The 19,783-nt window shown below is 31.5% G+C and overlaps 2 protein-coding genes across 2 annotated transcripts in view; one reads left to right on the top strand and one right to left on the bottom strand.

The window, feature by feature from the left end:
- Positions 1-10,310: 10,310 nt before the first annotated feature.
- On the bottom strand, positions 10,311-14,919 carry LOC119668636 (probable ATP-dependent RNA helicase DDX20). Its single transcript, XM_038078212.1, has 4 exons — positions 14,625-14,919; positions 12,419-14,559; positions 11,904-12,200; positions 10,311-10,948 (listed from the first exon to the last, which is right to left on the bottom strand). Exons 1-4 carry the CDS (start codon positions 14,809-14,811, stop codon positions 10,562-10,564), a joined length of 3,012 nt encoding a protein of 1,003 aa, XP_037934140.1. The 5' UTR covers positions 14,812-14,919; the 3' UTR covers positions 10,311-10,561.
- A 1,532-nt stretch (positions 14,920-16,451) lies between these two features.
- LOC119680895 (RNA polymerase-associated protein CTR9 homolog) overlaps positions 16,452-19,783 on the top strand; it is a 4,932-nt gene continuing 1,600 nt past the window's right edge. Inside the window, exons 1-4 of the mRNA XM_038093911.1 lie at positions 16,452-16,599; positions 16,658-16,756; positions 16,814-18,372; positions 18,427-19,778. Of these exons, the coding sequence (XP_037949839.1) occupies positions 16,558-16,599; positions 16,658-16,756; positions 16,814-18,372; positions 18,427-19,778 (3,052 nt within the window). The 5' untranslated portion in view covers positions 16,452-16,557. The remainder of the gene's footprint in view (positions 16,600-16,657; positions 16,757-16,813; positions 18,373-18,426; positions 19,779-19,783) is intronic.

Genomic DNA, 19,783 nt, shown 5'->3' with positions numbered 1-19,783 from the left:
TTAAATGAGAACCTCCGAAAACCTTTCGGTCACAATGTATATAAGTAAATATAAACATTTTATTAGTCATATTTTGTTACTGAACAAAATAAAAATGCCACCAGAAGAGAACAACGTAATAAATCGAAAGTAATCTTTCTTTCCGATTAATATGACCTTCATATAACAAGGCCAGATCTTGGAAAATTATTAAAACGGACCGCGTTAATGGTGGAAAGTTAGTACGTTTCATTGACCAGACCTACGTATAGAAACTGCGTATTTATTTTAATGTTCACTGTAAAAGTTGTGGAAACTTATAGGAAAAACAAATTATTAAAAATTTTTTTTTCTGAAAGTCCAACTTCGGCTTCCAGGTGAAACAGGTTTTTAGGGAAGTGCGTTTTGACAGTTTGTTAGACTGCAAATCAGTAAGCATGGAAAATCAGTTAAATTACCTAAATTTAATGCAATAGATTTAGATTATATCCTTTTTTTATATCCTAAAGTTTATTGCGAAGAATGTCGTAGTAAAAAGTCTAATAATCCTGCTAATATACCTGCTAACCAACCAAAACAAAGAAATAAAGTAATGTGAAATACATAAATAGTAGACATTTGAAAATTGAGAAAATTCTACTATTCAAAATATTCAAAGAACGCGATTGTTGGAATAACTTCGGTTTTTAAAATATCCGAATATTAATAAACAGCAATACTAGAAACAAGAAGAGCTAATAAAACGCATCGCAACGCAATGAACGAGTTTAAATTGAGAGAGCAAAAAGCTTTGAAAACGAAATACCAGAACAACGTGCAGCGACGTACGTAGGGAAATACAATAATTTAATAATATATAATAATGCATTTAGTACTATCTTTCACAATTATTTATCGAAGTAATTATTTATTAATTTTATAACACTGAAAGTTGCAACTACTCTTTCATTAATTATTTCATATTCTTTAGTGATATATTTGCATGAAAAAAAAATATTTCAAGTTTTTCAGTTAATTAATTACAACTTATTAAAAACGTTAGCTGCATACTGATTTAAATCTATGTACGTATCAATGCTATTCCTGTGGTACCACAATGAGCCAACATTGAGCTCAAGTGGGCTTTTTGTAAACAAGGCCGCAATTCCAACCGCGTTATGATCACTTCTAATTGAATTGCCTTATGAAATCCTTATATACATTGAATATAGAATGGTCTATATATTGTGCTATACCCAAAACTATTTCATTTATTTTATATTATTTAAGATTCTAAAAACTAATTGAGGCTATAGCAAGTAATAATCTGTATTTTATGTTGTCAGGTGTTTTTTGTTAAATATTCCAATGAAACTCATTAACATTTTACTATTTGAAATCCTAGTCAATGTCAGTTTGGAATGCATAGTAAACATTTTTCGAGTTTTATTTGGATTTGTTATTTTGGAATAATTAAAAAATGATTTGAAAAGAGAAAGTCTCTAATATTTTGTTCATTAAAAAGTCATTACCATTTATTGGCCGTAACATTTTGTGTCGTAAACATTGCAATACGCAAATGGCGAACGTTAAATTTTGCTGGTGCAGCAGCTGCAGCGCCACAATAACGCATTCGAACGGTTTTTATCTACTGCTGTCGCACTTTATTGCGCGATCGCTTGTGATTTAAACTAATAAAACGTTCGATAACACTAGCGCTTAAGTCAGAACAAGATACTATTTAAATCGTTAGCATGTTGACAACAATTTACCTATTAATTTTTATGAGTATATATCCAAGAGTTTACAAGATCTTCTAGCGGAGCCCAAATTCAGTTTGGAATCAATTTTTGCGAAAGCTATTTTTATACTCAAAAAAATGATGAACAATTTACTTTTTATTATCATCATAAAAAATTCGCATTGAATTACAAAATCCGTTAAGCCGAACTCTCTTAGCAAACTAGCCTTTTCAACATTTTGCCAAGCCTATAGTAATTTTTATGTCTTAGTTATTATCACAACCTCCTATTGCACTAATAGTTGCACTAAATTATGTCTAAATAATTTATAATTAAATATGAAACAACCAACTTACTTTTATTCATTTATGAATTCACCACTTAAAATTTTGTTAGAAGCAAAAACAACTTAAAAATTTAAAAACTCTAATATATTTTCATACAAGGATTGGTACTAAATTAGGTTAGACGAAACACATCAAAATTTATAGAAAAGATAGCAGCATTTGAAGTACCGACTTATATATTAGCTTCTAAGATCACAATCATTTTAACCACATTATAATGAATTTTGATGCTCGAACAATTTCTTACAAACCTGTACTGTAATACAATGCTCCACTCTGGATATTTGTCAGATTAGCAGACTAAGATCTTCAGCTTTTTTCCACATAACCGAAATCGTTCAAAGAAAATTTCTATCACTTTAACATTTCAATTGTGAATTTAAACATATCCGATCACTTCAGGCGTCGCTCATTTGGTCATATAATCGATGATGATATTACAGCAAATAAAGTATTTGAAGCGACAGTTAGGAGGAGAAGATATAAAGCTATCTCCAATAAAAAGAAAAAAGTGTTTGAAGCGGCAGTTAGAAGAAGATGACATAAAGTTATCTCCAGTGGATGGATCAAGCTGAGGGAGCACTAACTGCACTTGATATACGAAACTGGAAAACGTATGCATGTAGAAGAAGCATCTGGAGAGTAGTACTTCGGCCTAAATCCGATAACGGGTTATTATGACCAATTAAATAAGTAAGCAAAATCACCTCAAACATTTGATCAGTGTTATGATCAAAATGCTTTACACAACATTTAATTTTAGTATTACGTTTCTGAAATCGCAACACCCATTTCAGATTCGTAGATACTCCACTGAATGGACGGATCACTGGCATATAGGTATTATAGCCGACTTCTTTCCTTTCAAAACTATGTTTATCTCGTTAAAATCTTTTCTCCGGACTTTTTTACAGTAAAATGTATTAGTAATATTGTTAATTGCTAATAATTAAAATTGAAATACTCAAATTTTTCTTGCATTCAAAAGTTTATTTAATGCAGATTAGTTTTGAAAATTTCTATAACTATAAATCGAAATGCATACTTCGAGTTTTATTATCAAATTAATAATCATCTGTGCTATCACAATGGGTCATTTTCTGTGCTTAAGTCAACTTTGATGCACAAGGCTAACCTCCAACCTAATCTAATAATTTTTATATAGATTATTTCTTTTATATCAGGTGTTTTTTAGCTGCTGGGAACTTAATAACTGATAACACCAGACAGAAATATTGTTGAAATGAATATTTTTTTTTTGTTATAATCTGGTAGGAAATGAGATTCATGGCATTTCTTTTTTATGATTTCGGGCATATGTCCGCCTCGGCTACGAGTGCATGGTCCATTCAATCAGTCCAATTTTTGACTATTTTTTGCAATAAATGTGACCTATGGTGTCAATAAATATTTTCCCTATTAAAAATTTGGTAGTACGCTGGTAGTGCTTAACAACAAGGACTGTATTAAAGAGTTTAATGTTTTGACAAATTTTCACATTTTGTATGAAAACAGATGACTAAAAAGAATCATTTTCTATAAACGGTTTTTCAATAATATGTGTTGAAGCTGCTACTGAACGTAAAAAAATTTCCAGTATTCTATAATCTAATTCTATAATCTGTTAACCAAATCACTTCAAACAACTCATTCGTTCTATGTGATTTGTAAAGTTCACTACTAATACTTAAATATATTCCATACATAATTTTTCACACGTATAAATCCCGTATCTTCCTTAAAGATAAGGAAGTATCTGAAAGATTATACAATCTGCATATGTTCTACGCATTGCAAAATCGCAAACGTTAAAACAAACTTATGATACCTTCAGGATGAAGTTTTATTTGACATGTGCTACGAAATGGGTAACACTTCTTTTTTTTAAGATTTTTAATTAATTTTTCGAATGATCGTACTTCAAAGAATCTTCCAAAAATGTTTTCAATCCTCCGACCATAATCGTGAAAAGCGACAAGACAAATTCATCCAAACGGAAATTGAGATTTATCACTCACATTCATGTGCATTTGCTTTGTAAGAAAATTTTTTTTTTTTAATTTTTAATAAAATTTTCTAACTTTAAAGAAATGTGCAACAACAACTCAAGAAATCACAAACTTAATCGTAAGTAATATTTGCAAAGCTCCGCTTCCAGAATCCATCAGCCGAAATGCAGAATGCAATTATTGCACCGCGATGTGTTGTGGTGGCCACAAATTTGCAAATTTGCAAAAAGATAATTTAGTGTTTGCTCGGCGTGTTGGTGCAATTGCATTTACGGCCAATTGAGGAGTTGCAGCAATTGTTGCTGTTGCTACGGCTTTGTTGCAGTTGCTGCTAATAATATTGCTTGTTGCTATTATTGGGTTTTGTGTACATAAGGAAAATTGGAAGCACAGAAACACAAATTTTAAATGTTGCCCATAATTCATTCCAGATTAAGTGGGTGGCTCGAAACATATTAAATGCCTCGAAATACAATAAAAATGTGTTGTTTCTAATTAATGCCAAAAGCAATTTTCTGGCATTTATATTTTCCAACATGCAAATAGACAACGCAAAATGCATAAAAGTGAATGTACAATTAATTAATAAAAATCAAATTTTTAGGGTTGGTAAATATCAGTATTAAAAACTTAATTTAACGTATTTAAAGTGAATTAAATTGTAATTTTTTCCCAATCAACCTAAAGCGATTTTTTGATTCCTAAAAGTGAAAAATTATTTCATAATAAAATTACTCAAAAAAATTAAGTTATTAATCTTAATAATATATTTCCTTTCCTACAAATTTTTTCAAAAATTTAAATCTTTTTAAAATACTTCAGTCAAAGCCTTTTATTGCATTACATTTATTATTTTAAATTATATTCAACACATTACCGTTCAACTATGAACATGTACCAACTATCTTATCTTAAAATAATTAAGATGTTCAATCAGGAACATTGTTAATTATCTGAAGCTATTTATTTAGACACATAAGTGAATAGTGAATTAGTGTTTATTTAGTATGTATCTAAATAATATGCGGTACAATGAAATACCATGAAAAAATGTATATAAACCAAAGATAGGAACTACATAAATCAATACCTTACAACTCCCCACCTTGTATTATATCATTTAATACAATTATATTACATTTATTACTTTAAATTACATTTAATACATTACTTTTCATGTTTGAACATGTACCAACTATCTTATCTTGAAATAATTAAGATGTTCAATCAATAAAATGTTTAAAATGTTTACAAAGAGCGATGCCAATAGCATCTCAGAAAATATTATCGAAATACGAAAATAGAATAATTTATGGTTTAAAGGTGCTAAAGATGCGAACCGGTAGTAGTCTGCGGTCTTACACTTGAGAAACCCTGCAGTAAGGAATACAAACACTGCAAAATGAAATCAAAGGGAATAATAACAGATCATTTAGTCCAATATTGTTTTAGCTGTATATTGTATTAGCTTTCGTAACAATATGACAATTTGTTTATATATGCAAAAAGGAAACACTACTGTGGCTTTGATATCAGCTGAATATAATCAAAACTCAGTTTGTGTTCAGTTAAACATTATAATAATATATACAAAACTTAAAGTATAAATTTAAAATATCATTTTAATGGCACCCGGATGCCAAATTTGTTAGAATGGGCTGAATGTAGAAAATAAATAAAATTCGATTATTTCCTAAAGACCACTGATGATGAGTACTTGGCAATACTCGAAACAGCGTTCAGCCAAATTTCAATAAAAATTAAAATAAATTTTTGGGTTTGTCCTTTATTTCTTTCTTTGCGATTCGAAAACCCATAAGTTGTTTTGTGTAAAATATTTCCTAATTTATATGAGATTTGTAAATTTTTTAATTACTTTTCAAAAAGTTAAGAGAGAATGCTTCTGAAAGAAATATAATATAATTTGACATGAAATTATTAACGAGTTCTATTAAATTCCTGTTGAGTTTGTTGCTTAAGTCTTTTGAGTTAATTTAAGTTCTCGATATTCTATAGCTAACTATTATATATAAGAAAATAATCTGATAAAATGTAATAAATAACATACTTTGGAGAAATTTAAATTAATAAAAGAAATAAATAAAATTACACCACGTTCACTATTCACATTATTAATATTGTTTTCTCTGTGTATATTAAAGACTGCATATAAAGACCAAGTCAATCATAAAAAAATGGTTCCATTTTAATTTAATATCTTTCACCCTATTAAATTGAAAATATCGGCATTTCTCACGCTCCTCATTAGCCATATGTATAGCACAAGTGCATGCAAATTGTTTACGGGTACCCAATAAAAATGGATTGTTATACGACTCCATGGTTAACTTCAGCGACAGGAGCAGAGTAATAATACACCTCTGTAGCACTAGTAATGACCAAGCCAAACAATCTAACTCATTTATGGTTAAATTGGTGCATTGTGATCCCAATGCAAAAGAAACATAAGCGGATTTCGTTGACTATGCTTTTAAGCAGCTTTCTGCAACAGCTTACATGGAATCCTCCAGGCTACAAAGACTCAATTTTCCACTTTTGCTTAACATTTACTTTTTTTTTTGTCATCAATAATGTGTGGAAAAACAATTTCTAAATTGATTCGAAAACAGCTTTGGTAACGAGGAACCCGAAGCTTAAATACTTAAAAATTATTGAAAACAATTTTAATTTATTAAATCGCCGTGAAAACGTTTTATTGTTAAATTATTAAAATATTTTTAAACTAAATTAAATTGCAGTTAGTGGATCGAATCGGTGTTGTAATTTTTCCAAACCAAATTAAGGAATTTTGAAGCGAAAAAATTTGAGTTTATAAAAGGAATTTATAAAAAATTAAATTAAAAACTAAAAATGTTATCGATAAAATGTTTTAATCACATTAAATTCTTGTAGTCAACTAAAAAAGAAAATATTTTTTTTAATTAATTAATTTTACCATACAAGTATAAGCTGTTTCAAGTATTCAAGTCAAATAATTATCATAAATAGTTTGTAGAAATATTCATTGATTTTATAAGTCCGTATATAGTTGTTAAACTATAACTGCCAGACTAAGAAATTCTAATCTGTCAAATTAGAAGCAATAAATTCACATGATTAAACCAAACGAGCCAAAGCTCCACGAAAACTTTTCGTTGTTCAAATTTCAAGTTATTTGTTCCTTTTTTCCGATTTCTCCGAAAAAGCAAATTATCGAGCTTTTTAGTTAGAACGCGCTTATAAGCCACAGTATATAAAAATTGCAACCAACATTTAAAATTTCTTCATTCAAAAATAATTTCAGGAAAGTAGTATTCTAGAGTGCTTTTGTAAAATTAAGATTTTTTTTTTTTTTTTTTTTTTTTAAAAAGGGTTGGGAAGTAGTCTCCGCGTCACTGCATCCTCGAGGATTATTGTGACATACCCACTTCAGTTCCATAGACGAGTGGCAGTTAAGAATGCCAGTATGTCCTTTGGAGAGATGTTGCCTACTTCCGTTATAAGCGGATAGGCAATGGATAAGTAGCGAAGTCTGAGTCTTGCAAGACTATCACAGTGACACAATATGTGTTCTGCTGTTTCCTCTTCTTCGTAACAAAGTCTACAGCTATCGTCTCCAGTGATACCTAGATTCAATAAATGTTTTTTAACTCCGCAGTGTCCAGTTAGAAAACCTGTGACAAGTCGGATGCCACTTCTGTTCAGCATAAGTAGCTCCCTAGTTCTGGCTTTTGATCGAAACGGCATGGATTCTTTTGCTTGTCTGCAGGTAATTGTATTATCCCAATCAATCTGAGCTGCTTTTTTCAACCATTCATTAGTTTTAAGTTTGAAAAAGCTCCACGAAGGACCGCAGAATGGTTGTGGCCCAATATAGTATGAGGCCGCCCCTTTTCTCGCTAGTTCATCTGCTTTTTCGTTTCCCTCAAAACCGCTGTGCCCTGGAATCCATATTAAGTAGACTCTGTTCTTTTCAGCAAGGTCTTTGAGAAGTAGAAGGCATTCCCACACTATTTTTGAGGTTACTCGAGGTGAGCGTAGTGCCAGGAGTGCCGATTTACTGTCAGAAAAGATATATATGTTTTTTCCCGTGACGGGTTTACCTTTATATACCCTGAGACATAATTCAATTGCGTGTACTTCAGCCTGAAAAACTGAGTTTTCTTTACTCATACTCGCAAATATTTCCTCTTTAGGTCTTACTCCATATACTCCCGCCCCCACTCCTTCCATCGTTTTGGAGCCATCCGTGTACCACAGATGGTAGTCTCCAGCGAATGGAGGTATGTTCCGTTCCCATTCATTCCTGTCTGGTATTAGTATTAGGAACTTTTGGTGAAAGTTGAATTTAGGTAAGCAAATGTCAGATATGGTGATATTTAGTCCTTCCTCTCTTTGCATTTCCCTACCTAACAGGGAGTTATCGAGTAGTCTTGTCGATTGATTGCTAGTCAACTGTAGCTTGGCCATAAAAGTCATTGCTTCCTTTTTGACTAGTAGGTGAAGTGGGGGGAGCCCCAATGCAACCTCTAGGGCTGCTGTCGGGGTAGTTCTCATCGCTCCACTTGTCATTATGCAGGCTAATCTCTGCAGCTTACGAAGTTTATCTATTATAGTCTTCTGTCTTCTGTTGTGCTTTAGTTTAAATTAAGATTTAAACTTTTATTAAAAATACTTTTTTTTTTATTTTGAAGCTATTTAAGCCAGTGCGCTTGAGCAGTTTTACTCTTTATTAACTCGAGGTATCTTCAAAATCCCTCTTTACGTCTTCATCAGACTAAGCAATAATTGACCTTAATTATTAATTATTATCCTTAATATTCCCTTAGTAAAGTACAAATTTACCTACTATAATCCCCTTTTTACAACAGAAATGGAATATCAGGGAAATGAGTGAAATTTTGTATACAATGGCCTATAAAATCTATTGTGCAATTCCTGCTAAGAGAATCCTAAGCTAACTTATATGATTTAAACTATATTACTATAAATACTATATTATATACTATATTAAACTATGCCTCAATATATCTGGGTTTAAAATACCAGTCGTCACTCAGTGCAATGAAAGTATTACTGAATGTACTACACAGAGTTTACATAATCTAAATTATAAACCAAATTTTCATCCCATCTTTTGAAGATGGTAGTCAACCAGATGGCAGAAGATGGCAGAACCATCTACAGATAAGAAATCAATAATAAATCTATGTTCGGAACTGTTTGACCTGTCAAAATATTTTTATTAAACAATTGTTAATCAACTTTCCCAAGCGGTTTTGTAGGTCTATGGTATATTTCTGCATACATATATATATATTATGTTCTTCATATTATCTTTTTTACTGCGCAGACTTTAAGCTCTCCATGTAACTGTGCATTAGTAACATACCAAAGCACGTTAACAATAATTCTTAGAAGTTTTGACTGGAAGCGTTGTAATATTTCCAATATCACATTGTAGCAGTTCCACAAAGAAATTACAGATCGGTTTTAATACCTCTTTATTTTATTCTATTCTTGAGTTTCACCCTATCTATGAACATATACATACTACTTAATTTAATGTTCAATGCTTTGCATTTTGTGAACATGTGGTGGTGCCATGTTAATCTTGTGTCAAGATGCTTACCAAGGTTGACTGAAGTATCGAAACATTATTTAAACGAACTGGAGGGCAAGAGTATCCAGAAATTTTACCAGAACTATTTTGTAATTTGCTTGATATCAGTTCAAGTTCAGTATCTTTCAACACAGTATGAACACTATAAGCTGAATCTGATATATAACATTATAATTTTATAAAAATATCGCACTAAAATATGTTTTTTTTCGGTAATCTCTATCATTTGTACTTCATCTCTCTATAATTTAAACAGCTACCCCCTAAAATTATGTACCACTTTTTATTCATATAGTTTTACAACTAAAAAATCTGTTGGTCTATAAAAACAGATGTCTGTTTTATCAACATTATTATAACAAAATTTATGGAAATTACTACATCAATTCATCTCACAAAACATAAACACTTTATGGAGTTTTTTATAGAACTTTATTTCAGGAAACCAAAAGTAATAAATAGTTTCTTTGAACAGTATATATTCTAATGATAATGTATCTATTCATTTTTTGATATACAAGTTTAGAACTATGTTAACACTTAATCATACTTAGGTTGTTTTATCAATTAAAGATTAAATAGCAACTGCAGTCTATAATTTATATTACAACTACATAACTAATTGTAGATAAAAATTGAATTTCAGTTTATGCGAACAATATGTACGAAAGAAAAACATTATAAAATGAAGATCGTCATTTCACAGAGTTATCAATACAATATTGATTAGTTCACTTAAAATATTAGTTTTAAGTTGCGCTTTAATTATTCTTGAAATATATTAATTCTTATTTTAGAATGTAAATCACCTAGCTATTACTACATATTTAACTCTTGCTATATGCAGATACTGCGAAACGATTTCTTAGTGCTAAAGTTAAATTATTTTTGTGCATTTCCACTCCTATTACACAATTCTACATAATCCGTAATTTGTTTCACTTGCTGTTTATATATTCGTAACCACATGCCTTCTGCAGTTTCATTTTGAGAATGCTGTCCCTCTAAGAAATCGCTTTCCTCTGAATCTGCAACGGTTTCTTCTTCTTCTGACAAATCCATTGTACCATCTTTCTCATCTGACTCAGTTGCGAGCGTACGACTTGTATCACTATTGTAAATTGATTCTTTTGAAGAACTTAGATCAGATGAAGAAGTCAAAGAGGTTGCACGAGAACCGCTGCTTGCGCTAGTTTCAAATACGCTTTCCGGAAAGCAGGAACTTGTAGATGGAATTGTAGATTCAGTTGGATTTGGTGCATAGACAAACTATAATAAATTTGACAAGAAATTTGTTTTAATTTATATAAATAAAACAATATGTTGCTTTCATATAAAACGGAACAAAAAGTATTTTACGTTTTCTCGTTTGTTTGGTTTTAAAATAACTTCAAAATAGCTGAGAAAATCTCATTACTGATGAATACTGGTGAATATTTAGAAGATTTAAACAGTATTATTTTTCTGCTATTAAAATCAAATAAGCTGCCCATATCCCTTTTTTCTTCAGTAACCAAAGTTACTTAGTTTTTGATGTTTAAGCCAATGAAATCTCAAGTAATGAAGAGTAATATACAGGTGCGGGATTTCGATTTGAGTTGCCTATGTAAAAAATCATAGATGCCAATATAAGTGGAAATTAATGGAAGTTTAAGCATATTGTTTCATAGAACAGTATTCCACATCACACCACTTAAACCAACATACAACTTAATTTCCTGACCTATATGATAATATTGTACTACAAAACGAACGCACATTAAAGTACTAACATACTTAATATTTTATCTTTTCTTATTTTTTTAAAAGAATTCAGCAGTCTCATTGAGTAGCCCTTGTTGACATGGAACAGCCGATTAGGGAAACATGCTAGAAGATTGAATCCACCGTTTAATCATTTCTGTCGAATTTATGGAGAGGACGATGAAAGTCCCCCACATCTGTTTTGTTACTGCCCAACGAATGTGCAGTGCTGATTAACTATATTGAGGACTTCATTTTTTGAGGATCTTGACCAGCTTCAGGACTTCCCTCTAAAAAGCATTTTAAGCTTTGTCAGAGGTTCAAGGTGATTTTTAAGCTTCTGGGTTCTTATGTAGTAGCCCAATAGGCCTAAGTGGTCCTTAAGGTCACCGTTATAACCTAACCTTACATAAGCTATAGTAACTTTTAATTTCTAAACTATAGTCTATAGTCTGTTTTGCTCTCCGCTGACAATACTTACTTGTGAACTTGATGGGTTAAATAATGGTGGTTGAGTTTGCCACCTGGAAAGTATTGGTTCGATATTAACTGGTGAAGGAAAATGTTTTGTGAGTGGCTTCTTATCAACAATAGGCTCCGATATGGGAATATTGTCAAGGATATTCTGTGCGGTATCACTGTTGCTTTGACTATTAGAGTTATTATCCATATTTGTCGCATGAATGTCTTCTGACCTTAAGTTACAAAAGTCAGTAAAAAAATCGTTACGAAATATAGCAGGAGTAACTGGATCGATTGTAACATCATTTTTATCAGTCTGAAATAATTTACATATTTAAAAAGAATGTGCATCAACATTTATTTATTTATTTATTGGAACATTTAGTAAAATATTACTTAAAAACAATGGTTAATTTTAAAGAGTTGATATGTGAGATGCACTGTACAAATTACAATATCAAGTATGATATAATATGATACATAATATAATTATATAAATAATTGAATATCTATTATAATGTATATGGTACTTACCATATTTGGTAACATTTTTTCTAATTTATTATTAAACATTCTTTCTTCATTTTCCTTGTCATAAACCTTTACTGCAGCAGTGTTCCTATTTAAGTTTTCTTCATACAAATCGCAGATATTTACTAAAGGTGCATTATTGTTTTTTTCATGTAACAGTGTTTTAATAATATTCTCTTGATTTAAGTTCAGTTTTTGCATTAATGATCCATCTTCTAAAAGTGTCGCAAAACAATCAGAGTAGTTTTTTTGTAAACCAAGTATATCTTGCTTTGATTTGTTATGATCTTCAATGATAGCGTTGTCTTTTTTACAACCATTCATATTTTTTGATGAATCGTCACTTTTTTCTATATGCACATCAGAGATATTTAATATGGATTTATTATTACTTTTTTCAGAACTTTTTGCTGTACTGATATTTTTTTCATGTATATGTTTGTATATCTTATCTTCTACATTTTGTTTTAACTTATTAGAAATGCTTTCATCCTGGAGTTTCTCGTTTTCGTTTTTATTTTCTTTGTAATTCAGAACAAATTGAGCATAATTATCAAAAATATTAAATGATTTTGGCCGTGAATTGATAAAATTGTTAATGTTATCAGATTTCGATACAAGTAAATCAAGAAGAATAGCTTTGCTAGATTCTTTAATGTAGATATCATCCCCTAGTAAATCTGTTTCTAGACTACGTATACTACTATCAGGAGCTATACTACTTGCATCGTCAATAGTGTTTGACGATAAAAACCGTGTTGAAGAACTCAAATAAGACTCCTCAGTTGGATTACCTTTTTGTTCACCGACTAATTTTTCCATAACATTACATGCACTATCCTGTGTGTTTACTAAGAATGTTTTTGTATTAATTGAACAGTTAGTACTATCCGTGTTTTTAATTATTTCATCCACTTCAGTGTTTTCGCTCCTATAATGAACCAATTGATCACAATCTTTAGTTTGCTTTATTTGATCCAATGATTGTATGCTTGACGTTATACTACGATCTTCAGAAGCCAGTGGAGCTAATATTTTTTTATTGTACAATCCAAGGCGACTGATTTCTTCTGAAAGATTTGAAAAATTCCAAAAATCGTAAAGATCACTTTCTTTCAAAGTATTTGGAAAATTCAAAACATTCACATTTAAAATACCAGCTCCAATCTCATCTATAATCTTTTTATAATGAATTTCTTCCTTTTCCGTTGCAATTAAAGTTATAGAAATTCCATGTGAACCAAATCGACCGGCACGACCAATGCGGTGTAAATATGTTACAGCATCTTTTGGTTGGTCAACATTAATTACTAAATTTACGTTAAGTGCATCAATACCACGTGCCATTAGGTCTGTTGTTACTAAAATTCGAATTTTCTCTTCACGAAACCTTTTAAACGTTTCAGCTCGTTCTATCTGAGATTGTGCGCCACTTATTATTTCGCAACCCCAGCCGTCACGTTGCAAATAACCACAATATGAACTCGCACGTAGCTGAGTACCAGCAAATAATAGACACTGTTTAAATGGTATAACGGCAAAGATGTAATTTATAGCCTTAAGTTTTTCATTCATCTCTTTTAAACTGACTTTTTGCTCTGGAATCGTATAAGCATATTGTTTTATACCAATTAATACACAAGACTTCTCCTGTGTAGACACATAATAAGGATTATGCATTAGTTTACTCAATTTTATATACAAATCATTCGGAAATGTGGCACTACAGACTACGATTTGTCGGATCGGTAATTGCTTTAATATAATATCAACGTCCTTACGAAATCCTTCGTCATACATTTGATCCGCTTCATCAATCACCAATAATTTAATTTTTGAAGTATTGACCATTTTACTACGAAGCAAGTGTAGGAATTTACCGGGCGTAACGACGATTGATTTCGCTAATTGAATTCTTTTACGATCCTCTTGAATATTTGTGCCTCCTATAACTGTGGTCGCATTAAATCCGCGGAAACATTTTCCAACTTTATTTAGTACATCAGTAATTTGAGTAGCAATTTCTCGTGTTGGAGTAATCACAATTGATTGTATTTGTTTTAAATTGTAATCGTAAGATTCCAATATAATAGTTGTGAAAATAATTGTTTTACCAGTGCCAGACTTTGACTGAACAAGTAAATCTGTAAATAAAAAAAATTCAGATTATATAGACATAACTTTGTTAGAAATAATTATTATTACTAACCAAAACCAGAACACCCAACAGGAATTGCTGAAGCCTGAATTAATGTCGGATACTCAAAGCCGGCTTGACATAGACCTTGTTTGGTAGCAAAACCGATAGACATTTTATGAAAGGGAACATCCATCAAACATACATCACTAGTACGCTCCTCACTTAGCTTATGTGCTAAATCACTAGGACCTTCCATTTTATACTTAAAATATATAAAACTACTAATCAGTCCGTTATTTCGCACTACGGTTTCTAAAACAAATATGAAAGAAGTTTGACAGAAATTAGGGTGACCAATATCGAAAATTTTAACTTTCAAAATTGTATATATTTTCAGAGTTGCTAAGCAGAAACAATAATTAGTAACAATTGATATACATCAGAAAAATAAAATCTAATCAACTAACACATGAAACGATAACAAATCGGTGAAGTAGACATTATAGATATTCAATTAAATAATTCATAGAAATTTTGTATGTGATTTGCTGAAAAATCAAAGGTATCAAAAAGCACGAATTTATTCGAAACTTTTTTATACTTGTTCATTTCGCAGGCGAAGCTTATTAAATTCTTTGAGGTCATTTCATATCATATTTCAATGTGTTCTTACTCTAGCAAGTTTTTTTCAATTAATTTTTATTTTAATTTTAATTTTATAATTAATTAAATAATATAATATAATAAATGTTCGTAAAATAATAAATATTTACAACAGATATTTCAAAGCGCTTCATTTAATAATAAAGTGGTAATACAGAAACACCACAAATGCTCTTAAAATCTTCAAAAGGCCTTTTCTTTTGTAAGCATATAACAAAAGAACAACGGCTTGCTTTAAAAATAACATATGAAACAACAACACTTCTGGCTTATTTAGTCCAACCTTTTTGAAATTGCTTAACTAATAAGCAGCTCAAATCGTATGGTTACTAAAATTAAAAATTCGTCATTTGTGAACGTTTTTGAAAGTTCAAAATTTCAAGTTAACTGAATGAACTCGTTAATTATTCGTTTTTTGTTTCGTCATTGTTTGTAACAAATACCTTATTTTGTTCTATTTATTATTTAACTGTTAAAAGGCATGAAAATTCAAATTTTATTCACAATCGTGTAAAAAAAAAATACTTACTAATAAATGGAAACAAATATTATTCATTTTCTAATATTATCTTTAAATTTTACTCACAACAAAAAACATATGTCGAAATCAGCATTAAGGTCGTGTGCGAGTTAGGCTAAGTTGATGCTAAACCAAATGGGAGATTTTTTGGGATTTTTTGCACTGCACACATTAAGCCATTTATCAACACGTATCGACACATCACTACATTATCCGCACAACTTAGTATTTCCCTCATTTAGAACGCAACTTAGCCTAACTCGCACACGACCTAAATATATTTTTAAAGTGATGCCAATTTGTATCAACCAGACAATGCTGTTTTATATACAACTGTGAAAGAAAAAATTTCCTTGTTTCGACACCATCCAACAATTGTTTAAAATGTTGTAATATCTTGTGGCACCTATCAACATAAACCTTGAAAAAATTATTGTATAGTTCTGAAAGAATGCTGTTCAAACCTTTTCAGCTAAAAACGGTACAAAATTAAATAAGGCTAAGATAGGTAAAATAAAAATAATATACATACTAGAAAATATTACTTAATTTTGAAAAGTGAATGTTTAGATTAAAATAATTTAATCTGGATTTACTCTTATTTAATTTAGAGGAACGCTAAACGGCGATGTCAACCAAATTGTCACATCTATAAACATTTGTAGGGTAAAAGTCAATTTAATAAAAATCTTTTACATCCTGTATTCGGCGTAGTGGCATTTTGTTTTAGAAGTTTGGTCTTACGCAAAATAATTTTATGCAAAAAGTTATTATTTTAGATCATATTTAGTTGATTATTGTGTAAAATTTTCATTAAAAATGTCTGGTACCATCGAAATCCCTTTACGGGACACCGATGAGGTGAGTAAATGTTTTATTTAATTTGTGTTATAAATTAATTTATTATAAAAATTTAAAGGTAATTGAGGTACATCCAGATCAGTTACCGGAAGGTCAAGAAGTTTTAAGCATCTTGAGACAAGAGCGTTCGCAACTAAACACATGGGTCAACGTTGCGGTAAGTCAAATTTGACATTGTAATTTGTTCCAAAATTATGAAAATATTTGTTTTTAGTTGGCTTACTATAAACAAGGCAAAACCAATGATTTCATTGAATTGCTGGAAACTGCACGCGATGAGGCCAATAAAGACTACAGAGAATTTGACAAGGACCAAATGCGCTGCTATGATATGCTTGCAGCGCATTATGTCCAAGAAGCAAATAGGGAAAAGTTGAAGGATAAAAAGCGTGAACTTTTTATGAAAGCTACTAATTTATATACGACAGCAGATAAGATTATAATGTACGACCAAAACCATCTATTAGGGCGTGCATACTTCTGCCTGCTCGAAGGTGATAAAATGGAACAAGCAGATGTACAGTTCAATTTCGTTTTAAATCAGTCGCCATCGAATATACCCTCGCTGCTAGGCAAAGCCTGTATTGCATTTAATAAGAAAGATTATCGAGGTGCTTTAGCATTTTACAAAAAGGCTTTACGTACAAATCCTAATTGTCCCGCAAACGTACGTATGGGAATGGGACATTGCTTTCTTAAAATGAATAATCAAGAAAAAGCAAAACTGGCTTTCCAACGAGCACTTGACTTAGATCCCAATTGTGTAGGAGCACTTATTGGCCTTGCTATACTTAAACTGAATTTGCATGAGCCCGATTCAAACAAAATGGGCGTTCAAATGCTTTCTAAAGCCTATACAATTGACTCTACTAGTCCAATGGTGTTAAACCATTTAGCAAACCATTTTTTTTTCAAAAAGGATTATTCGAAGGTCCAACATTTAGCATTACATGCCTTTCATAATACCGAAAATGAAGCAATGCGTGCTGAAAGCTGTTACCAATTGGCACGCAGTTTCCATGCACAGAATGATTTTGATCAGGCGTTTCAGTACTACTATCAGTCTACACAAATTGCTCCATCTAATTTCGTCTTACCACATTATGGCTTAGGTCAAATGTATATATATCGTGGCGATACAGAAAATGCAGCCCAATGCTTTGAAAAAGTACTTAAAATACAACCAGGAAATTATGAAACAATGAAAATTTTGGGTTCGCTTTATGCAAATTCAAGTTCACAAACCAAACGTGACATGGCAAAAGCCCATTTAAAGAAAGTTACTGAACAGTTTCCGGAAGATGTTGAAGCTTGGATTGAGCTTGCACAAATTTTAGAGCAGAATGATTTACAAGCTTCGTTGGGTGCTTATGGTACAGCCTCTTCTATATTACGCGATAAGGTGAAAGTTGATATTCCAGCCGAAATCCTTAATAATGTTGCTGCTTTACACTATCGACTAGGCAATCAAACAGTTGCCAAAGAAAAATTGCTCGAAGCTCTAGAACGTGCTAAAAAGGATACTCCAAATGATAAACCATATTTTGATTCAATTTCGGTAACCATGACTTATAATCTAGCACGTTTAAATGAGTCTATGTCTTGTTTCGATGTAGCAGACAAATTCTATAAGGATATTTTAAAGGAGCATCCTAATTATATTGATTGTTATTTACGATTAGGCTGTATGGCACGCGACAAGGGTTTAATTTTCGTTGCTTCAGATTTTTTCAAGGATGCACTCAATATAAATAATGACAATCCCGATGCAAGGTAAATATATATAGTATAATGTTTGTTAGATTAATTTATTGAAACTCTTTATAGAACACTACTTGGTAATCTCCATTTAGCTAAAATGCAATTCGCTTTGGGTCAGAAAAATTTTGAAACTATATTGAAGAATTCGGGTACATCAACAGATGCATATTCACTCATTGCGTTGGGTAATTTTTCACTGCAAACACTACATCAATCTATAAAAGACAAAGATAAAGAAAGAAAGCATCAGGAAAAAGCTTTATCCATATATAAGCAAGTTCTACGCAACGATCCTCGTAATATATGGGCAACTAATGGCATTGGTGCAGTGCTTGCCCACAAAGGTTGCATTATTGAAGCAAGAGATATATTTGCACAAGTGCGAGAAGCTACTGCTGAGTTCTCTGACGTTTGGTTAAATATAGCACATATATACGTAGAGCAAAAACAATACATCAGCGCCATTCAAATGTATGAGAATTGTATGAAAAAATTCTACAGACATCACAATATTGATGTAATGCAATATCTAGCACGTGCATATTTGCGAGCAAACAAAATCAAGGATGCAAAACTGGTACTATTGAAAGCAAGAAGAGTTGCGCCCCAAGATAGTGTTCTACTTTTTAACATAGCAGTCGTTTTGCAACGTTTGGCCATGGTCATATTGAAAGATGAAAAATCCACGCTGGAAGTTGTGTTACAAGCTGTGCATGAATTGGAATTGGCACAAAAATATTTTCAATATTTATCAATCTATGGTGATAAGAGTCGTTTTAATGTTGATATTGCTGGTTTGGAAGCTAATCAGTGTCAAGATCTATTATCACAAGCACAATATCATGTTTCTAGAGCACGTCGTATTGATGAGGAAGAGAAGACTCTGCGTCGCAAACAGGAAGAGGAACGAATGGCATTTAAATTAAAACAAGAGGAAGAACGCAAAAAGCGTGAAGAGGAACAAAAAATGTCACGCGAACAGCTTTTGGCCAAACGTCAAGAATTTGTGGAGAAAACTAAAAATATTTTAATTATTGCTGAAGCACCCCCTGAGAAGGAAAGAAAGAAAGGTGGCGGTCGACCGCGTAAAGATGACTATGTATCTGATTCTGAAAGTGGAGAAAGAAATGAAGTTGATGGTGCAGAACGTTCACAGAAGAAAAAAGGTGAACGTAAGAAGGGTGCAGGACGTAAACGCAAGAGGATCGCTGATAACGACGAAAGTGATAGCGATGGTGAAGCACCGAAAGAAAAACGTCCAAGTAAAAAGAAGGTCAAAGAAGTCAAGGAAAAATTATCAGCTAAACAACGGCTTAAAATTGTTTCAAAGGAAACGATTTCTACAAGCGAATCGGAAAGCGATGCAGGTGGTCGCAAACGCAACAAAAATAAGGATGATAGCGATAGTGATAGAAGTGGTGAT

The sequence above is a fragment of the Teleopsis dalmanni genome, chromosome 1 (assembly GCF_002237135.1).
Source record: "Teleopsis dalmanni isolate 2A chromosome 1, ASM223713v2, whole genome shotgun sequence".
NCBI lineage: Eukaryota > Metazoa > Arthropoda > Insecta > Diptera > Diopsidae > Teleopsis > Teleopsis dalmanni.
This window is presented reverse-complemented; position numbering and strand designations above follow the sequence as displayed.

Coding starts and splice junctions, on each gene's coding strand:
- LOC119668636 (XM_038078212.1), bottom strand. CDS start 14,811: ATGGAAGGTCCTAGTGATTTAGCACATAAGCTAAGTGAGGAGCGTACT. Junction 12,201..12,418: donor AAAAAATGTTACCAAATATG/GTAAGTACCATA, acceptor AAATTATTTCAG/ACTGATAAAAATGATGTTAC. Junction 10,949..11,903: donor TTAACCCATCAAGTTCACAA/GTAAGTATTGTC, acceptor AATTTATTATAG/TTTGTCTATGCACCAAATCC.